This window comes from Camelina sativa, chromosome 15 (genome assembly GCF_000633955.1).
Source record: "Camelina sativa cultivar DH55 chromosome 15, Cs, whole genome shotgun sequence".
NCBI classification, from domain to species: Eukaryota; Viridiplantae; Streptophyta; class Magnoliopsida; order Brassicales; family Brassicaceae; genus Camelina; species Camelina sativa.
In genome coordinates, this window is record NC_025699.1 from 28,595,839 (window position 1) to 28,618,228 (window position 22,390).

The following is a 22,390-nucleotide window of genomic DNA, read 5'->3' on the forward strand; positions in this document are numbered from 1 at the left end:
TATTAATTTGGATCGGATATTATTAGTTTTTTTTATAAATAATATATGTGTCTGTAATTGATGGAGAAATAAAAATAAAAATCATAAATCAAATCTTATTGTTTCGTGAGGGGGAAAACTATGATTGGTCATTAGATCCCTTATATAATTGGTCTTAGTCACAGTATTGATCATTCAAATAATTTTCGATTCTTTCACCATTAGAGATTTATTAAATTATTAAAAAAGTAACATTATTTTTAATTCTGAAGATATGATTTTAAATATATATTTTTACCTCTTAAAATATATTTATATTATTATATTACAATACGTGAAATTAATTTAATTTTGAAAATATGTAAGGGATAATATGTAAGGGAGCCCTTTCTACGCTGTCAGGTTGATGGTTCCTGGAAGGGGTCGGATCCCCTCCAAGGTATGGGTTAGTGGTTTTGTAATGGTGAGGACTCGACGCTTCTTCTGGGTGCTCGAAGTCTTCGACGGGGTCCGTCCCCATTACATGCGGAGTTACAAGCCCTGATGTGGGCTATGGAATCGCTGCAGGCGGCTGGGTATGATTGTCAAATTTTTGAGACGGATTGTGCAGAATTAATAGCGATGGTGCAGTTGCCCGAGGATTGGCCGGCCTTCTCAAACTTGCTGGACGAATTCTTCTTGCTCCGATCCTCCTTCCCCTCCTTCTCTTTGAATAGGATTTCCCGTGATGTCAACGTTAGAGCAGATTGCCTTGCCCGGTCCTCAAGAACTTTACTTTTTGAAACTTCTTTTGTAAACTATTTTCCTCCTGTTTGGGCTACCAATCGTGGAGTGATATTCTAGTTATTTAATGTTTGGTTGGAAAAAAAATATATTTATCAATTTTTGAATAATATTTACCAATTTTATAATTTATAGGAGCAGAATATTGTGTATATAAACAAACTGAATAGCAGTGACAGTTGACAAAAAATATTAGTGGTCCTATATATATATAGCAGTGGCAAGTTTATGTAATTTATGAAATATTAGTGGCAAAAAATAAATTGGGTACGGAGCTATCTGGCGACGACACATCAGTTTTTTCTCTAAAATGATTCTCTTTTAATATATAAGGGATATTTATATACTAATAAATATTAATACACTCAACAAAGAAATACGGTTACTCATAATATATGCAACTTGGATGTGGGTTCTAAAGTATCGATCTCAGGCCAAAACTTTTCATATGATGGAGATATGCAGTGGCCTGCAAACTTCATTTTGGTATGACCATTGGTGCCCGCTTGGACGGTTATCTGATTTACTAGGACCACGAGGCTTCGTTGCTTTGGGAATTCCTTCCTTTGCTACTGTTGGTTTGGTGCTTTATGTTCCACATCGTCACCATCATCGTTTGGACCTTCTTAACAAGGTCGAACTTGAGCTAACCAAACTCCACGATAGAGGCCTATCTCTGGGTAAGGATGTCTCCCTTTGGAGGCAGTCTAACTTACAGTTTCAGCCACGGTTCTCCTCATCTGGTCCAAGCGGGCACCAATGGTCATACCAAACTGAAGTTTGCAGGCCACTGCATATCTCCATCATATGAAAAGTTTTGGCCTGATAGCGATACTTTAGGAGCTTCCTCCACATCCAAGAACCCATACTCAAGCACTCTTCCTCCACATCTGAAACTTGGAAGCAGCTTCGTTCTCCACTGCAGTTAGTGAGTTGGCATAGGGGCATTTGGTTCTCCGGTCCCCAAGCACTCTTTTATGCTTTGGTTAGCCGCTAAGAATAGACTAATGATGGATGATCGTATGGCAACATGGAATAGAGGTGTTGATACAGCCTGTGTCTTTTGCCAAATGCCAATGGAAACGCTTGAGCATCTTTTTTTTATCTGCCCCTACTCCTCACGGGTTTGGGCAGAGTTATCCGTCGGCTTTTACGAAGTCACTACTCTGCAAGTTTCTCTCAGCTTCTCAACTTGGTGTCAACAACAACATTCTCTGGGACAACTAGTTTCGTTCTCCGACTTGTTCTCCAAGCAACTATCCACACTGTTTGGCTAAAGCGCAATCGGCATCGCCATGGGGACAATCCGACCTCTTCAGATCGTATGGTTCAGTTCCTCGACCGGCTTATTTGAAACAAGCTACTGTCTCTTCACCGGGTTTCTCCTACCAAGCATGCGGATGCTCTGCAAGTTTGGCTGGCTACCCGAACCTAAACTCTAGTTTCTTTATTCATGTTTTAGCATAATCAAACTTTCTGCACAAGGATGCATATATTGTACTAGGCCTGGGCATTTGGGTGTTCGGGTCGGGGTCAGGTTCGGGTAATTCGGGTTCGGGTTTTTTGGGTTTACGAATATAGGATCCGCACAGGTGTTCATATAATCTCGGGTCGGGGTCAGGTTCGGGTAATTCGGGTTCGGGTTTTTTGGGTTTACGAATATAGGATCCGCACAGGTGTTCATATAATCTCGGGTCGGGGTCAGGTTCGGTTCCTCTCGGGTTCGAGTTATTTGGGTATTGTCTTTAAGAAACCTGTAATGTATCCAAAATATATTCGGTTATGGATAGTACCTACTCGAACATATCAAAAGTACCCACAAAAACCTGAAATGTACCCAGAAAACCCGAATAACCCGAAAAACAAATGAAACTGCATAACATGAAATCTTAATATAAATTACACTAAATAAGAAATTGAAATCATAATATAAATTATCAAGAGAGTTTCAGACAAAAAACAATCAATAATTAAAAACAGAGGAGAATGAAATTTACGAGTTCTAGCTGCTATGAACGGAGAACCCAAAGATGAGGCTAACAGCGGAATTAGGTTTTGGAGATCCAATTTGAGAGTTTTGGTTTATAAAAGCTAAAGATTCTTGAAATCGGACAAAAATTGGCAACTTCGACATGTTTATGCAAGTAAAGAAGATTCACAGGGATTCAAGGAGAGGAGATTAAGGCAAACAGAAATATGGCAATATATGTGATATCATGTATGTATAAATGTGTTCTCGGGTTCAAACAGATATCATCGGTTCCTCGGGTTCGGTTCGGGTAATACCCGATACCTGTGGGTATTTGGAAACGAAAACCGAGTGGTTATTTATACAGAAGCGGGTCGGAGTCGGGTCGAGTTTTTGCGGGTCAGGGTCGGGTCGGTTCCTCGGGTTTGGTTTATTTGCCCAAGCCTATATTGTACCAAGGACTTTTTTTAGGTTGAATATAAGTTAACATTTATTAAAAAAATATATATATATATATATGCAACTTGTATATTCAGCTTAACTCTAGACTAAGTAACTGTCCAACTAGTTCTCACCTTAGCCAAACGGGTTGAATCTTCGCTTTAGAAATAACAACAACGTAAATACGGAACAAGACTTCTCAATCTGCATGGTTTAGATTAATCGATCAAAGATTATATTCTAATAATAATCTATGGTTTAATCTAATAACCAAAATCCAGTTTAATTGTTAATTGATGTTTCCTATTAAATTAATTAGACCGGAATCCAATAATTTAATACATCACAATTTCATTCCCACAACTATGATAATACGTTCCGGCTACCAAAAAAGAAAATGATAATATGTTCCAGGTTTTGCAATCCCAATTTATCTCCGTAACTACATAACCAATTTTAATCAATTCCACAAACCCAATTCATACTAATCGCATAACTCCATAATCCCCGTACGTGTATTATCACGTTACCAATCTATTGTGGTTTAATTAAACATGAGATCTTTTGGTTTAGCTTGGTTTAAGCTAACAAAATAACACAACACAAACACACACGAGACTAGCTTCGCCGTTTACCTCTCTCTCCAACTTTTCTCGGCGGGTATCCTCGACGACTCAACGTGACGGTTTAGTCACACGGTGGCTACTTCCCCATGGCTCAGCAACATACATCACAAGCAAGCAACAGATGAAGGATTTCGAATGACATAAAAAAATAAGGGGATTAGGTCTACAACAGTCAGTAATTTCCAGCCAAGTCATAAAACAAATCTAGGTTTCCTTACCTATAATGGCCTCGACGTTGAGCTACGGCTGCTCCGGTGTCAGCGGATGACATCTCTGGTGACACACGGTGGCTGATTGACCAATGGCGGTGATCGATGGTGACCAGCGAGAACTGTTGGATATGGGCTTTGCCCCCCACATTTACATAACCCCAAACAGAAGATCTTAAGAAGTTTTGGGCCTGAAGTCTTGGATCTGGTCCATCTGGCCGCAGGGGCAAAATACGAAGAGACAGAAAAAACCCTAGGTCAATGGCCCACTATAAGTACCTGATGTCATTGTCACATCAAGGATGCACTTTTTGGCAATTAGAGAGAGAAGAGCTATTATTTACGTATTAACTGCGTTTAGCTCTTTACTTGTCATTTTCTGTAAACCCTTCTGTTGAATTCTACGTTAAATAAAAGGATCAGATCCAATTCATCCCCATCAATATCCGTATTATATACATTGTCGATTTCATACATCAACAATTTGGCGCCCACCGTGGGGCTGAACGGAATCCTTTCATTTTGATGAAAAGATTTGAAGACAAAGGCGCTTTCGGAAAACCAGAAGCATGTCTCACACCAATCTCTCCAGCAACGAAGGCGTCGATTCTTCCGCAGCCCGCGATGTGTCTCCCAGACGCACCATATGGGGGCGCACGCGTGCGAGGACGAACCAGCTCCAAGGTGTCAACAGGACCTAAGAAGCTACGGGCGAGCACGCAACACTCACAGACCGCGCAGCAGTAGGCGCTACGCGCATCGCTCCAACCAATGGCGTAGCCGTAGGTGCTACGTCCCCTGTTCGTGAAACCACTGGTGTCAATCCAACCGACCACGAAGTCGTAGGCGCTACGCGCGTCACTCCGACAAATGGCTTAACCAATGGCCCTATCCCTCCTGATCGTGTAACTGCTGTCGACACTCCGAATAACCGCAAAGCTATAGGCAATACGCCTATCACTCATCCTCATCATACATCAACATCCGCACGTGTTACAATCAACCAAGCCGCGCTCAAACAAGCCGTGCGAAGAACCCTAGATCTGATGAGCGGTCAAGCAGCGCAGATGGCATCTCAAGGACAAAGTGACCACACAATGCGTCATAGGTGACGATCTGAGCCTCGACACGAACAAAATAAAGACGCACTGGCGCCATGCACTCCGGGAGCTGAGCACAACACTCCGCAAGCTGAGCACAACACTCCGCGAGCTGAGCACAACATACCGCGACTTGAGCACAACGCCGCTACCATTCCGCACACTGAGCACAACGCTAATGGAAGGCCTCGTCTCTTGTCGATCGTTGTTGGACCTAATGGCGAGCAGCCAAAGGTAGACACAATCCGGACAACAACAAGAACAGACCAATTCCATAAGATGGAAAGGGAGACCCCACCATCTTCCTGAAATCAATGACGATCCACATCAATCGGTCGTATTTCTCACCTGAGGAAGCAGACGCGGGAAGCTGTCAGTTGTTAGTCGAGAGTGTTTCCGGCGAAGCGCTCAATTGGTTCTCCAGACTTGAGGCCAACTCGATCGATGGATACAAAGCATTAACAAGTGCATTCCTTCAGCATCACCAGTGCTTCATGTGCACACCTGCGTCAAATGCCGACCTGTGGAGAATGTATCAGAAGCGTAAAGAGTCATTACGGACTTTCATGGAAAGGTTTAAAGGTGTCATGTCCCAACTCGCTATAAGTGATGCTTCCGCAATCGGTGCGTTAAAAAATGCGCTCGCCCGTGACACCAGATTCAAGGACGACCTAACAATCCTGCCCGTCACAAGTTTAGGCGAAGTACTGGCACGTGCAAACCGATACATTCAAGTCGATGAAGACAAAGATAAGAGGAACCCGGATCAACCGGCGGCAGTAAAAAAAAGTACACGAAAAGGTCCCAAGCTCAAAAGGCAAGGCTGTAGACAAATACTACGGGCCACATCAACACTACAACAAGGACTACGCCCGTGACGAGAAAGGAAGAAAAGCGACGACGTTCGCTATCGATGGAAAAGAACAGCAGCAAAATAAACCTTGGAACAAATACTATCGCGAGTCCGACAATCCCGGCTACAAAGGCAAGCGCCCGTATTGCAAGTTTCACAGATTCAACGGACACTCAACCGAAGAGTGCAAAACACTTCAAATGCTGCTTTTGCATAAATACAAGAGAGGAGACGTTGATATAGAACGAGAGCGGAGAAAGGTTAACACACACAAAGACAACCAGTACTGTCTGGGAGACGAGCAGCAGCACGACAGGCAGCGTGAAGAGGAAGCTGTGGCACAAAATGACCGAGCATGGGAAATCGTTCGCCTACCTCCTCCCCCGAAACGAAACCACGACGCGGAGGAGCGCGATGAACCACCAGCTCCACGCCGGAGGATACACATGATCATGGGCGGTTTGTCAACAAGCCGCGACTCTGTTCGGTCGATCCAAGCCTACTGCCGCGAAACAGAAACAAAGCGCAACATGCCTTCCCATAGCAACATGTTCAAAACATCCTCCGATCCTATTACGTTTACTGAAGAGGACGCGCACAACGCAAGTCCAAACAACAACCCGCTTGTTGTAGAAATGGTGATTGGGGAAAGCTCTGTGACAAGAATTCTTATTGACACTAGGAGCTCGGTCAATATAATATTCAAGGATGTACTGATCCAGATGGAGATTGATCTGCGCAACACGGCCCATGAAACGCAGCCCCTGACAGGATTCAGCGGAGACACCATCAGGACTGTCGGAACTATAACACTTCCAATCTACGTCGGCGGCACGATGCATTGCTTTAACTTTGGAATTTTGGACAACCCCATCGTCTACAATGTCATTCTGGGAACACCGTGGCTTCACAAGATGCTTGTCGTTGCTTCTACTTACCATCAATGTGTCAAGTTCCCAAACGCGTACGGAATCTATACGCTGCGCGGAGATCCTCTGATGGTGCGAACTTGTTTCATCATCGAGAAAAAGATGCGGAATGCAAGGTCCTTCATAAAATCCGAATCTGCACCACCACGAGATCCATGCATACCTCCACCAAAAGAATTTGTAATCCAAGTAAACATCGATTTGTCCAATTCCAAGCGTTGTGTGGGAATAGGTGCCGAGCTACCAATCGCTCTGAGAGACGAACTCGTTCAAGTTCTTACATAAAAACGCAACCACCTTCGTATGGACGATAGACGATATGACTGGAATCGACCCTAGCATTACATGCCACGAGCTCAACGTTGATCCGACTTACAAGCCCGTCAAGAAAAAGCGTCGAAAGCTCGGTGCAGAACGCGCAACCGCAGTAAATGACGAGGTATGGAAACTACATGATGCGGGATCAATCACTGAAGTTTGCTATCCAGATTGGCTGAGCAACCCGGTCGTAGTTAAGAAGAAGAATGGTAGGTGGAGAGTGTGCGTCGACTTCACATACCTCAACAAAGCCTGTCCGAAAGACAGTTTTCCTCTTCTGTGCATTGATCAACTCGTCGAAGCCACAGCTGGAAACGAATTTTTATCTTTCATGGATGCATTCTCGGGCTACAACCAGATAATGATGCACAAGAACGACCGTGAAAAGACTGCGTTTATTACCGAACAAAGCACTTTCTGCTACAGAGTCATGCCCTTTGGATTAAAAAATGCGGGAGCAACGTATCAGCGACTAGTGAACCGCATGTTCTCAAGTCAACTTAAGAGAACAATGGAAGTGTACATTGATGATATGCTCGTCAAGTCAGCTCAGGCAATGTTTCGAGATACTCAACAAGTACAGCATGAAACTGAACCCGGTGAAATGCACTTTTGGCGTTACTTCCGGCGAATTCTTGGGATACCTCGTTACAAAGCGCGGTATAGAAGCAAATCCGAAGCAGATTTTGGCAATCATCAACCTTCCATCTCAAGGGAATACCCGCGAGGTACAACGCCTTACTGGACGCATTGCCGCACTGAATCATTTCATCTCTCGCTCAACGGACAAGTGCTTGCCGTTTTACCAGCTCCTCCGTGGAAATAAACGTTTCGAGTGGGATAAGAAGTGCGAACTGGCATTCAAGCAACCGAAAGATTACCTATCATCTCCACCAGTCTTAGCCAAACCTGAGCAAGGAGAAATTTTGTATCTCTACATCGCTATCTCTTGTTCGGCTGTAAGTGGCATACTCGTAAGAGAACACCAAGGAGAGCAACATTCTATCTTCTACGTGAGCAAGACTCTCGATGGAGACGAACTCCGATATCTGACTCTTGAGAAGCTCGCCTAGGCACTAATCGCCTAGGCACTAATTGCTTTCTCTGCTTCTAACAACGACACTGAGTATGAAGCACTAATTGCTGGATTGCGTCTCGCACACGGAATCAGAGTCAAGAAGATCCAAGCCTACTGTGGTTCTCAGCTGGTAACACATCAGTTTAGTGGAGATTATGCAACAAGACATGCGCGCATGGATGCCTACCTCAAAGTCGTTCTTGACTTGTACCAAAAGTTCGAGTTCTTTGAGCTCATCAAGATTCCATGCAGCGACAATGCTCCAGCCGATGCACTCGCGACTCTCGCTCCTGCATCAGAACCTAATCTTCGCCGAGTACTACCTGTAGAGAGCATTGATCAACCAAGCATCGATGTCAATTTGTTGCCTCCTGCTCCAGCTACATTTCTTGAAGCAGCGCCCTCACCACACACATCAGCAAGCTCAAGCAACATCCTAGCAGTTTCCAGTGCAGCGCCCGCAGCACCAGCGGCCACCCCAGCCCCAGCCCCAGCAACAACAGCACCTGCTTTAACAGCTCCTGCTAATCCCGCTAACAACGACTTGCAAGCTGAAATCATCCAATACATAGCTGACGGGATAAGTCCAAATGATAAGTGGGAAACTAGACGATTGCATGCTAAGTGTGCACAATACACAATGTTGGACGGTAACCTGTTTCGTCGGGATCCAAACGGCACTCTTCTCATCTGTGTCGTCACAAAAGACGTCAACACATCATGCGGGAGGTCCACGAAGGCGCAGGCGGCAACCACTCAAGCGAACATGCTCTAGCACTTCGAATCCATCGCAATGGACATTTCTGGCCAACCATGATCGCAGATTGCACCGCATTCACTGCCAAGTGCGAAAAGCGTCAACGCCACGCACCATTCATCCACTCTCCGACTGAACTCCTGCGAACGATGTCACCACCTTACCCATTCATGCGATGGGCGATGGATATTGTCGTCCCGTTAACTCCGTCTAATCAAAAAAACTATCTCCTAATAATGACGGACTACTTTACTAAGTGGGTTGAAGCAGAATCGTATGTCTCGCTGGAAGCTAATGAAGTCCAGAACTTTGTTTGGAAGAATATCATATGCAGACATGGACTCCCGTACGAAATCGTATGCGGCAACGGACCACAATTCATTTCCTTAAGTTTTGAAGGATTCTGCGCTGGCTGGCAAATATGCCTGAGCAAGTCAACTCCGAGATACCCGTAGGGCAATGGATAGGCGGAGGCGACTAACAAGACAATACTCGCTGGAATCAAGAAACGCCTCGACGCCAAGAAGGGTCTATGGGCTGACGAACTCGATGGCGTCATGTGGTCTCACCGGACTTCACCGCGCACATCCACTGGATGAACCCCGTTCTCACTCGCATACGGCATGGAAGCACTCGCGCCAGCCGAAGTGGGAATCCCAACTCTCCGACGATCTATGCTCGTTCATAACCCGGGGCTGAATGACAAAATGCTATGTGATAGACTCCTTTTCGTCGAAGAAGAGCGCGATCAAGCGTTGCTACGCGTCCAGAACTACCAACAAGCTGCCGCAAAGTTCCACAATAAGAAAGTCTAGTCTCGTTACTTTGCCGAGGGTGATCTCGTCCTCCGCAAAGTCTACGAAAATTCAAGAAAGAAAAATGCTGGAAAACTCGGTGCACATTGGGAAGGTCTTTACTTAATCTCCAAGATCGTCAAACCAGGCGTCTATCAGCTACTCGAGATGAACGGCACGCCAGTCTTGAGGTTGTGGAACTCCGCCAACCTCAAACGATATCACTACTAAGCCGCCCAACGACGCAAAAGAAAAAAAAAAAAAGAAACTCGTCATCGAGGAATTAGAACTACGAATGGTTTGATCCCTCTTAAGGGTACGTAGGCAGCCTTTCACGAGGTGCAACTATAACTTCAAAAAATATATAAAGTTTATCGAGCATTCGCTTTTTACGCTGGCGCCCTGGCCAAGCGCATAGTTCTACGTTCCGCATGAATGTAATGGTGAAATAATCCATACTTTACTTCGATAAAGAATAAAAGCCGAGTTCATACTCGCAAGCGCTCCGCATTGGTGCAGTGGTGAAATAATTCACGTCCTTACTTTGGTAAGAACTTATAAGCCGAGCCCAGACTCGCAAAGCTAGCAGGGGGCGGAGTGAATAAGCCGAAGACCCCGACTCGCACACTTTCGCAACCCTTGCAGCACCCACAGGGTAAGCCGGTCACGACTGAACGCACCTAACTAGTACGACAAGTCCGTCTTGTCTGCTCTCAGCGTTACGGGAAATAACATATCCAGGATAAGCCAGGAGACGTCCTGCACCAAAAAATATGCCCCGTAACGACAAAAGATAAATTCAAAGCAACTTCATCATAATGAAGAAAACAAAAAAAATCGGCAATAATCGACATTTGCGCAATAAAAAGCAAGTAACCAAGTTCATGAAGCAAAAATAACCAAGTTTGCAAATATCCGAAAGAAAAGTACAGAAGCAATCAACAATCGAGTTCAAAATAACAAAGAAAAATCCAAAAGCAAAAACAACAAGAAATAATACGAGGACATATCACTCGTTTGCGGCATCGTCAGCACCTCCGTCAGCAACCCTCGGGAACGGCTCGAGATCATCATCATGAAGCGTTGGCACCACAACTCCATTCACTTTCGCCTGGAACTCCTCTTCGCTAGCAGCAAGACGCACCATCCTATCTTCGGGAATAGCAACACCCCTCCTGATTATCGTCTGCAAACACCGCCTAGTTCCGGTCACTTGTCTAAGAGTGAGCAGATGGGATTGTCTCTCGCGCGTTGCAATCACGTGAGTCCTCAAACAATGGATGTGCTCCTGGTGTACCTCGATCACGACAGCGGCCTTGGTGCGCTCCTCCTCTCCGCGCTTATCTCTCGCTCTCCTGAGTCGCTCCGACTCGGAAGTAAGTTTTCTTTGGGATTGCTTAAGAGAAGTCGTCAGCTCCGTAACCATCGCTGCGCTCTCCTTACTCGACCGCTCAGCCTGAACAAACGCATCCTGAGCAAGCTCAGCCTCCCTCCTAGCAGCATGCACCTTGTCCTCATAGTCACCAACAAGACGGTTCGTCCAGCTCATCGCCTAAGAGATCAAGGAAAATAATTCAATTACGACTAAGTAAAATGCACGTTAAAGGGAAATGAGGGATCGGATTCTAACGTGAAAATGCCGACGAACGTCGTCCTCGTACGTAGTCGAACAGGCCAAATTGCAAGGAGCAGGAAGCGGGACAAAGTCACCATGAATCTTGTTGGCGAGGTCTGCACAAGCTCGTGAATCGCCAGGGAACACTTGGTCCTTCACGTCGTAGCAGAAGGAAAACAAGTGGTCAACTATCACATCACCATCCTCCGCGTGATGAGGACGCCTAGAGCTTCCTCCAGCGTCACTCAGAGGACTCGAGCGTGACGACCTCTTCCAGGAACGATCACCACCGCCAGCTGCTGGAGCACTCCCACAGGACACCGAAGAAGGCTTCTTCGCAACACGAGCCGCAGCAACCTCGGCAGAACGAGTCCTACGACTAGGCTCACCCTCAAGAACAGGCATCTCGCCATCCTTGCGCTCTACAACAATGATCTCCACGCCGGCCTTGGCGTTTGGTCCAACAACCTCAGTTGCAACAGCTGGCGCGTCCTCGGCATCGAACAAATCAGCATAGAATGGCATCGGGCTGTCTCCCATTTGCAATCCAGTTTGCGAACCTGCAGAATAAATTGGAGCCTTAGACACGAAAGCACATAAATCTCAAACACGAAGATAAGCCAACAAAACTTACAAGTCTTGAGATGTGAAAGAACGTCCGGCCACCGCAAAGTCCTACTCAAAAGAAAAGCAGCAGCTTTGTCAATAGTTCCCAAGTCACACGCATCTGAAGGTCGCAGATTACCTGCAGATTTAAAACAAATACAATCAGCAAACAGTAAAAAAAAAAAATCAAAAGGACACGAACCCAGCCCAGCAATGGCTACCGGGAGTGAAGTTCCAAGCAGGAGGGCAGGTCGTGTCGGGATCTTCGACCGAAATGTCGATTATTTCTACGAAGAAAAACCGCCTCCACCAATCGTGAATATGACTCCTCTGGGCGCGCATGATCGTGAGACCGGCCGCACAGCAAGCACCGCATAGCCCCAAACTATCGTGCATAAATCGAGTGAGCAGCTCGAAGAGGTCTGCGCTCATCTTGATGTCCATATAGTTGCCAATTATCGTAAGCCCCACCGTGTTACGGACTGTGGAGATCGACAGCTACAAGAATACAATCTTCCGATGCGCACAGTAACTCGTCAAAAATTCAGGAATGGGGAACCACAGGCTGCAGTCTGTAAAAAAATCTACGTAAACGCAGAGGTAACCTGCATGCCAGTCCCACGGACGTTCGTCGATATTCGGTAACACAAGCTGCAGGTTGTTTGGCATTCTGAGGAGGTCAGTAATGCGGGCTATGGACTTATCATCGCATAGGGTACTTCCTGCATCACGGGGGATACGTTCCTTGTCTCCCATACGATTTTTGTGATGTCTAGGAACTCTGTTACCTACAGCTAAGCCAGCAACCAGAGACCTAGGAGCACACTCCGAGCCAGTACGTTCTTCTTACAGGAGCACCTTCCCGTGCCGCTGACTTGAAGGATGTGGAATCAGACTAAGGTCTTGAGCGTCTATAGGAAACGCGACATCGAGATCCCGATATCATCCTCTGTAAGGTCTATCAAGACACCGCCTCCTTCCGACGGATTCCACCAGGAAGGATGACCTGCTCCAGGATACTGATCATCTCCAAGCTCTTCCGGAACATCACCAAAGACATCATCTCCCGAAGCCATTGCGCGAACCTTGCAAAACCAACCAAGCAACCGATTAGTATTGGAGCGACAAACAATGTCAAAAGCGTCATAATACTCGAGACAGATCAATCACACCCGGGTTAACTGCTTACTACATACTGGTCACCGTGCACCATCCTGCTGCACCCACACATCTCCACTCATACGAACTCGTCCATTTCTCTCCGCAAGTGGTGATCTCATCAAATGGCAACCACACCAAGTTGATCTCGACAAAGACACGATAACACCATGAACTAGGCAAGGTCTCGTACGCTGCAAACTCGTATGCAAGCTTCGAGCTTGCTGCTCTCTAGCTCAGCAACTACTCTCTAGCCCCAAGCTCGTCACATTGACCTCGCACCCGTACGGAACCCATTGTGCCATCTTGCCATACCTTCACGCCATCATCACCGGCCCAGCGTCAACACGCACATTAGCACGTCCCCAAATCTAGACCTGCGAGCTCCACCATCACGTTAAACTTGATCTCGCCAAGCCGAGCTCGCCATAATCTCGTATACAAACTCTTGATCTCGCCACCGAGATCATCGTCCGCTACGGCACCAACGAATCCTAAGACGAAGACCTCGCCAAATACATGGGCACGTCAGAACCTCGACCCCATGGTAATCCCGACCTTGCTACCAAAGATTGACTGAGCAATTAACATCACACAGCCTCGCAAGAAGGGACCTCGCCCCCTCGTCACCAAAACCTTAACCTCGCCGATCGGACAAGTATCAAACTCAGCACATCATCTCGCGAACACAATCGAGCTCGTCGAACTCGAGCTCGGCGATCTCGCCATCTCGCCCCCGTACAACGTCCATCACGCCGTCAAGCCATTACGTGAATCTCGCTATTAACCCCCACGGAAAAATCGATTTAGCTTCAGCAATTTGTCAAGAGTCGCGCGCAGCTACGTCCACCTCGCCATCATCGAAATCCAGCTCGACCTTGCAGCAATCTCAACCTCGCTAAGGTCTTGACCTCACCACCTCGCCAACGCATACGAGAACAAATCATTTCACCCTACATCGAAAGCATCCTCGCACGGCTCAACACGACCTCGCCAATTTGAGCTCGTCACCTCGGTTCGGCATGATCTCGGCAACTCGAGGTCGCCACGACTGGACGCGACCTCGCCAGCTCAAGCTCCCCGTCTCAGGTTCATCGAGACCTCAATCTTGCTATGGCCTCGGCCTCGTCTGGACCTCAATCTTGCCTCGGCCTCGTCAACGACACCACGCCACAAAGAGAGTGGTGGAGCTAAGACACCTCAAGGTCTCAGCTCAGACCGGCGGCCACAGCATCACGACACAAAGTCCGTGCGGCAGATCTGGAGACGCCTCACGTTCTCGGCCAGGACTGGCGAGAATACAACCGCGACTTGGCAAAGGGACCTTGCTGGCTGGAAGATCGTTAGAAGCGGTCGGCGGTTCACGGCGGCGGAAGAGCTGGGCATGAGGAAGTTGGATCCAGCGGCAAGAAGGCGACAACGGCGGAATGAACCGGCCGGTTCAAGCGGCGGTGACGCGGCGGCTCGGCATGACAGTCTCGGCGGCTAAACCATGGCCCTTACAAGCCAAAATCGAAAAAGTAAAAGAGGAAGATAAGGGAGAATGAGAAAGAATATTACCTTGTGGAGGAGGAAGCAAAGTTAGAAGTAAAAAAATAGGTCAAGGAAACATATTTATATGGGGGGACCAGCGCGTTGACCGAGATAAAAAGGAAAACCCTAGTTTTGAAGCCATCACTACTTCCCGCGCCTCAGGAAATGTGCAAAACGTGCAAAACTCCCGTTTAAAGCTCAACGGACCTCGAAAAACGTGTGCAACACACTATTCATCCCGGAACCCTCCGTAAGGTATCAAAACTCCTACAATCTTCTGTTCTTCCCGCAAGACGGACCTGTTGGACCCGACAGGCTCAAGCAAGCCATCGCACATCGGACTAGGGGGGAAACCATTGTTGGATATGGGCTTTGCCCCCAACATTTACAGAAGCCCAAACAGAAGATCTTAAGAAGTTTTTGCCTGAAGTCTAGGATCTGGCCCATCTAGCCGCAGGGACAAAATCGTCATTTGCGAAAGAGATAGAAAGAGCCCTAGGTCTAGAGGTGTCAATTGGGCTTAAGGCCCGCGGGCGTGGCCCGTTAAGTATCATAGCGGATCGGACTTGGGCCTTCAATTTCATGCCAAAAAATTGGCGGGTCTCGCGGACTCGACCCGTTTGGTTTGTGGGTCAAACGGATTTTGTCCGCTCACGACCGCGGGGATGCGGATGCTACGAAATTTCTTTTGTCTCCTTCCACCAAGTTTCAGTTCTACTCGATTTCTCAATGAATCTGATGAATCTGAAGTTATCGTGAGTGAAGGCCTAAGCGAACTTGTCAAGGAATGACACAAATTGCTATTGGAAGTGAAGATCGGTCACCGGCGCTAGCTGAAGAAATGCCGACATGTATGTGGCTATGTGAGATAAGTTTTTTTGTGTCTTTGTCTCTCTCTCTCTGTTTCTCTTAATTGCAGAGGAGCTCCATGATGTTTCCCATAAGTGGTTTGTCAACAATTGGTGTTTTATGTAAATTTTTTCTTTCTGCAGGGGAATAGTTTTGGAACCTCCTTGTCCAAGGAACGTTGATCGGATTAGTATTGATCCTGAGCCTAACATGTCTGTTGAAAAGAAGCTCAATGCCTTTTCAAAGTTTCCCAGCCAATTACTAACACAACCTCGCGGTATATATCTATCTCTTTTTCCATTTATGATTAGTTCATTCTAGAGTTCTGCATTGATAACAGCATACTTAGAAATATCTATCTTCATTGAATTAGTTATAATTTAGAAGTATAGATTGTTTCTGATGTTCTTTGATAAAAAAAGAAAAAAAATTATCTCTTAAGTTGATTGGCGTGTTAAAAGGATGGGAAGGAGTGATGATGAAGATGAAGAAGAAGAAGAAGAAGACAAAGATTATAATCAAATATGTACAGTGGGGAGAAGTTCTGCATATGATGAACTATACTTGAGGTGATCACCTACCACCAACTCATCCTTGCTAGCTTGTTTTAAATTTAAGAAAGCCGTATTGAGTGTTGTTTGATGTTTTTTATTGGTTGTTTTTTGCTGCTAATACAGTGATGAATCTGATGATGAGTTTGACCCTGAACCTGAGTTTATGATGAATAAGATGGGTCTGGCTGAGAGTGCCCTATACGATGTGAATAACAACCACCAAACCGAAATTAGAGCTCAATAATTCGTCTTAAAAACATGCTTAGTGCTACTCTACCACTCTTATGTTCAAAATTGTTGATCCATCGGTCTTTATTTTTAAAAAATGATACTGTTGCCGGTCTTTGATGAATGCAACGACCAAACTGATATTGGTAATTACAAAGGATTTAGATTAGGATTAAGCCTTATGTTCATGATTTTTACGTCTATTGCTTCTCTATATCAGGTGGAAGTCTACATGATGGAAGGGAAGTCATTCTCCAGGTAAGTTCATCTTTATATTATATAGTCTAATACTTATAGCTGTACAATCTTGGTTTGACCTTACTATTTAATTGATTTTTAAATTGTAAGATTTATCTGGGTATGAAGAGTAACTGATCCTATTGCGTCTCTATGTTGATGTCATTCTTACGAGATTCCAAGTTCTACGATACTAAGCCATAGAAAATCTCTTCTTTTCCGTATTATAGTTTGTGGTTACTCATTGATTCAAGATACAATAGTTTGTGTTACTCATTGTGCTTCTATAGTTATGGTTTTTAAAAGTCCATGACGGAGAGAAACATGTGGTAGCAGAGAAGAAAAGGTAAGAAAGGAAGTAGAGTAGAAGAAGAAGACGATGCCCGCGGGCATGCCCGTTAGACCGCCAATTTTTGCGGGGCAGAAATGGGCCATGATATGTTGCCCGTCGCCCGTCGCGGACCGGTCCGCCGCAGATCACTAGAAATACGAGACCATCACTGATGTGATCCAAGGACAGGAGCCCGACCAAGACAACCAGGAGACGGCGACCTTGACCGAGACTCGAGACCAAGACGCATCGAAGGTAGCCGAGACGCAAGCGGCTAAGGCACCGGTGATCCTTCCACAAGCCATGACACGCTCCAAGAGTTCAGCAAAGGCGGCTAAGCAACGGCTCAACCTGTTCGTCCGGTCTTTCATCCAACGCCAACTGATCCATGAAGACTCCGAAGGCTCAGTTCACTTAATCTTCACTCTTACCCAAGAGTGAAGGCGGCCAAGTCGCTTAAGCAAGGAAGTGTACTCTTTTTCCTTACTCCGGGTTTTTCCCAATGGGTTTACCGGAGAAGGTTTTAATGAGGCATGGAGCTAAGTGCACAACGCCCAAAGGTTAAGTCGATTCCTGCGTCTAAGCCTAAGGCGGTTCTTTCTTTTCCTTAGTCTTTTGGTTTAAATTTGAACTTGGAATATTCCTTCCTTTGATTCCTTCTTTTGAACGTTGAGAGTTTAAGTTGAAAGTCTTAGAGAGGCGACGTTTTCCATTTACAAGGAGAACACGTCTAAGGACAAGTGTGCGGTTCATTATGAATACGCGTGTCCCTTAAGCCCTCTCTTGACCTAAGTATTTAAACCATCTCTTAGCCTTTGTTCTCCTTCAGACTTGAATGAAAATAAAACTTTTCTCAAGAGAGATTCTTGAATTGTCTCCATCCTTTCATTAGCACAATCCGGGATTGTCTAAGGGAAAGAACCCTAGCAAACCTTGAACCGGGTTCATCGTTTGTTAGAGACCGTATCAAGAGGAGAGCCAAACCTCTGGTGTCGTCATTCAATCCATCCTCTCGTTCATCGTTCCATCTCATCTCGTTTCCACCATCGCTTCTACCGCATCCATCTGATAGCCGCATCCGTTCCATCCTTACCGCTTCCGTACGACCCGATAGAGGCTTCACGACCATTCTTACAAACGACTCGTTGGAATCTTGTCATCTCTCGTTTCCCTCGTTTGAATCTTCCCTAGACTCGAACCTCCAAAGCTTGACCGAGGAAAGTTTCACCGGTCTCGACTTGTCCGAAGCCGCGTCCTTCCATCGTTCCGCATCCGCGTCCCCAGGTCACATCAGCTTGGTATCAGAGCTTCAAAAGCTCCTACGAGGTTGTGTTGCTCTAAGACTCATCTCTTTCGTTTGAAAGTTTCAATCTTTGGTTATTTGGTAGCTTAGTTTGCATTATATCGTCTCATAGGTTCCGATTAGACTTTTGGTTTAATTTGGTGCATGTTTGCAGTTGTTAATCTATTATCTAGGTTGTTAGCTTTCGATTTTGTTCATCTTGTTCATTGTAGTGTTCATCCGTGTTCTTGCTTGTTTACTTTTAGATCGATAAAGTTAGAGATTTGTCTAGGAGTCGTGTTTTTGATTTGGGTCATAAAGCATATTTTTTCTTTTAGCACTTTTGCTTTTGCTTTTTGTTTTAGTCATAGGTTTGAATTTGGCATAGCTGTCAGCAACGTTCTTTTGGTGACGAGATAGACTTTCTTGTGTGGTCCTTGAGCGTTTGATACTCACGCATTTGAGTTATTGCTTTTTGATTTTTGCGAGGTTTAATTTCAAACCCAAGCCGCAAACTGCTACACGTCACCAGTCCGTACAATGGCCGACGAACTACCACCAGCACCACCCGAGATAGGAATCACCCTCGCCGCGTTACAAACCGGTTTAGATAGGCTCTTTGAGCGTATGGCGAGGATCGAGTTGATAAACCCTCCCCGTGAAGATCCTCAACCCGCGAGGCGACAGCAACAAGAAACAGAGAGCGACCAGTCCGAAAAGGATTACGAACCGAGGCCTAGACGACGCCACTGGCAAACCACGCACTACGGCCACACGAACCAATACTACTTCGTTCATGACAACAAACGCATTTGCTTGAAACCCTTGAGTCCCACGCAAGTACATGAGATGCAAAGCAAGTTGTCTAAAGACTCGGACGATAAAAATAAATTTTTAGTGCTATATGGGGATGTTAGGAAGTCCATTAGGGACTCTGGCCAAGTGTTACTAATGGTCTTTCGAGATTTATTGCTCACAGGTCTTGAAGGCTCAATAGACGACTTACCAAAGGTGATACAAGATGTCCTTAGGCGTTTCTCCGACGTGTTCCCAGATGAACTCCCTGAAGGACTACCTCCGATCAGAGGTATTGAGCACCAGATTGACCTCGTTCCAGGCGCACAGCTACCGAACCGGCCAGCCTACCGAGTCAACCCCAAAGAGGCGAAGGAGCTTGAGCAACAAGTCAAGGAGCTGATGGCGCAAGGATACGTTCGAGAGAGCTTGAGTCCGTGTGATGTTCCTGTTCTCCTAGTGCCGAAGAAGGACGGGTCATGGAGGATGTGCGTCGACTGTAGAGCCGTCAACAACATCACCATCAAGTATCGCCATCCCATCCCATGCCTCGATGATATGCTCGACGAACTAAGTGGCGCCAGTGTCTTCTCAAAGATCGACTTGAAGAGCGGCTACCATCAAGTTCGTATGAAGGAGGGCGACGAATGGAAGACAGCCTTCACAACAAAACAGGATTTGTACGAATGGTTGGTAATGCCATTCGGTCTTTCTAACGCCCCTTCTACATTTATGCATCTCATGAACCATGTTTTAAGATCATTTATTAATAATTTTGTAGTAGTTTACTTTGATGATATACTTGTCTATAGTTCTAGCTTGTCCTATCATGTTAAGCATTTAGATTCAGTCTTGTTTACTCTCCGCGAAGAGCAATTATACGCAAACTTGAAAAAGTGCGTTTTTCCTGCTGATGAATTTGTCTTCCTAGGCTTTGTTGTGAGTTTGCAGGGCCTTAAGGTGGACGAGGAAAAGATTTGCGCGATCGAGGAGTGGCCCACGCCAACAAGCATCACACAAGTCCGGTCGTTCCATGGCCTAGCGAGTTTCTACAAGGAGATTTGTGTGAGACTTCAGTACGGTCGCCGCGCCTCTCACCGCTGTTATCAAAAAGAATAGCGAGTTCCATTGGGGAGAAGACAAGACCGAGCTTTCATTGAACTCAAGAGGCGCCTCACGCAAGCCCCCTTGCTCACCTTGCCTGACTTCAACAAAACCTTCGAGGTTGAATGCGATGCTTCGGGAGTCGGGATCGGAGTTGTGTTGACTCAAGGAGGCAAGTCCGTGGCGTATTTCAGTGAGAAGCTCAGTGGTGCAGCGCTCAACTATCCGACATATGATAAGGAGTTATACGCCCTCGTCCGTGCAATGGAAGTTTGGCAGCATTACTTGTTGGCGAGAGAGTTCGTGATTCACACCGATCACAAAACATTGAAGCATCTCCGCGGCCAAACCAATCTCAAGAGACGCCATGCGAAGTGGTTGGAGTTCGTGGAATCTTTTCCTTACGTCATCAAGTACAAGAAGGGAAAAGAGAATGTAGTCGCCGACGCCTTGTCAAGGAGATACGCACTGATTACGACAATGGACGTGTGAGTGTTGGGTTTTGAAAGCATCAACGATGCATATGCTGGAGACGCTGAGTTCGGAGATTGTTTCCAGAACCATGGGAAGAGAATTTACACCGAGTTCTACCTTCATGAGGGGTTCCTGTTCAGAGGACGACGGCTATGCATTCCAATCAGTTCTATCTGTGAGTTGCTTGTGCGTGAAGCCCACAGTGGAGGCTTATCAGGTCATTTCAGCGTCACTAAGACATTGGCCGTACTTAAAGAGCACTTCTACTGGCCCAAAATGCATAGTACGGTAGAGAAGCACGTTGGTCGTTGCATCGTTTGTCGCGCCTCCAAGTCGACAACACATCTGCATGGCCTCTACATGCCTTTGCTAGTGTCAACCGCACCATGGATCGATCTTTCAATGGACTTCATCCTCGGCCTACCTCTTTTGGCGCATAAAGATAGTATCATGATGGTTGTGGACAGGTTCTCCAAGATGGCACACTTCGTACCGTGCAAGAAGAACAATGACGCCATGCAATTGGCGAATTTGTTCTTCAGTCAAGTGATCAGGCTCCATGGCGTGCCCCGCACCATCATATCCGACCGAGATACCAAGTTTCTTGGTCACTTCTGGCGCACCATTTGGAGGAAAATCGGAACGAAGCTCCTCGACTCCACCGCTGCTCACCCGCAAACCGACGGCCAAACAGAGGTTGTCAACCGTTCGATAGGCTCCTTACTCCGCACAGCAATCGCAAGTAACAAGGGTTCTTGGCTCGAATGCTTTCCCATCATCGAGTTCGCATACAATCAGGTGGTGCACTCGTCTACGAAGAAGTCTCCTTTTGAAGTTGCATATGGCTTCAAACCTCTCACGCCATTGGACCTCCTACCGCTACCACCAAATGAAGCCGAGAACCAGGACGGAGCCGCAAGAGCAGAGTTCGTCAAGTCATTACATGAGGAGGTTTGATCGAACATAGAACGAAGAAACGAGCAGTATGCGCGCTTCCTCAACCGCGGACGTAAACCGATGCTGTTCAAGCCTGGCGACTGGGTTTGGTTGCACTTAAGGCCAGAGAGGTTCCAGCAAAAGCGAAAGGACAAGCTCAGCCCGCGTGGAGATGGTCCTTTCTGAGTCGTCGAGAAGATCAACGACAATGCCTACCGACTCGAGCTTCCAGGTGAGTTTGGTACATCTACCTCCTTTAATGTTACTGATCTCGTCCCATTTGAGCCTAAGGCGGTTCTTTCTTTTCCCGCGTCTAAGCCTAAGGCGGTTCTTTCTTTTCCTTAGTCTTTTAGTTTAAATTTGAACTTGGAATATTCCTTCCTTGATTCCTTCTTCTGAACATTGAGAGTTTAAGTTGAAAGTCTTAGAGAGGCGACGTGTTCCATTTACAAGGAGAACACGTCTAAGGACAAGTGTGCGGATCATTATGAATCCGCGTGTCCCTTAAGCCCTCTCTTGACCTAAGTATTTAAACCCTCTCTTAGCCATTGTTCTCCTTCAGACTTGAATGAAAATAAAACTTTTCTCAAGAGAGATTCTTGAATTGTCTCCATCCTTTCATTAGCACAATCCGGGATTGTCTAAGGGAAAGAACCCAAGCAAACCTTGAACCGGGTTCATCGTTTTTTAGCGACTGTATCAAGAGGAGAGCCAAACCTCTGGTGTCGTCATTCAATCCATCCCTCTCGTTCATCATTCCATCTCATCTTGTTTCCACCATCGCTTCTACCACATCCATCTGATAGCCGCATACGTTCCATCCTTACCGCATCCGTACGACCCGATAGAGGC

The 22,390-nt window shown here is 46.2% G+C and overlaps 2 protein-coding genes across 2 annotated transcripts; both read left to right on the forward strand.

Moving 5' to 3' along the window:
• On the forward strand, positions 5,422-7,174 carry LOC104748901. The gene is made up of 2 exons (XM_010470480.1): positions 5,422-5,886; positions 5,972-7,174. Exons 1-2 carry the CDS (start codon positions 5,422-5,424, stop codon positions 7,172-7,174), a joined length of 1,668 nt encoding a protein of 555 aa, XP_010468782.1.
• On the forward strand, positions 8,461-9,060 carry LOC104748902. Its single transcript, XM_010470481.1, has one exon. It carries the CDS (start codon positions 8,461-8,463, stop codon positions 9,058-9,060), a length of 600 nt encoding a protein of 199 aa, XP_010468783.1.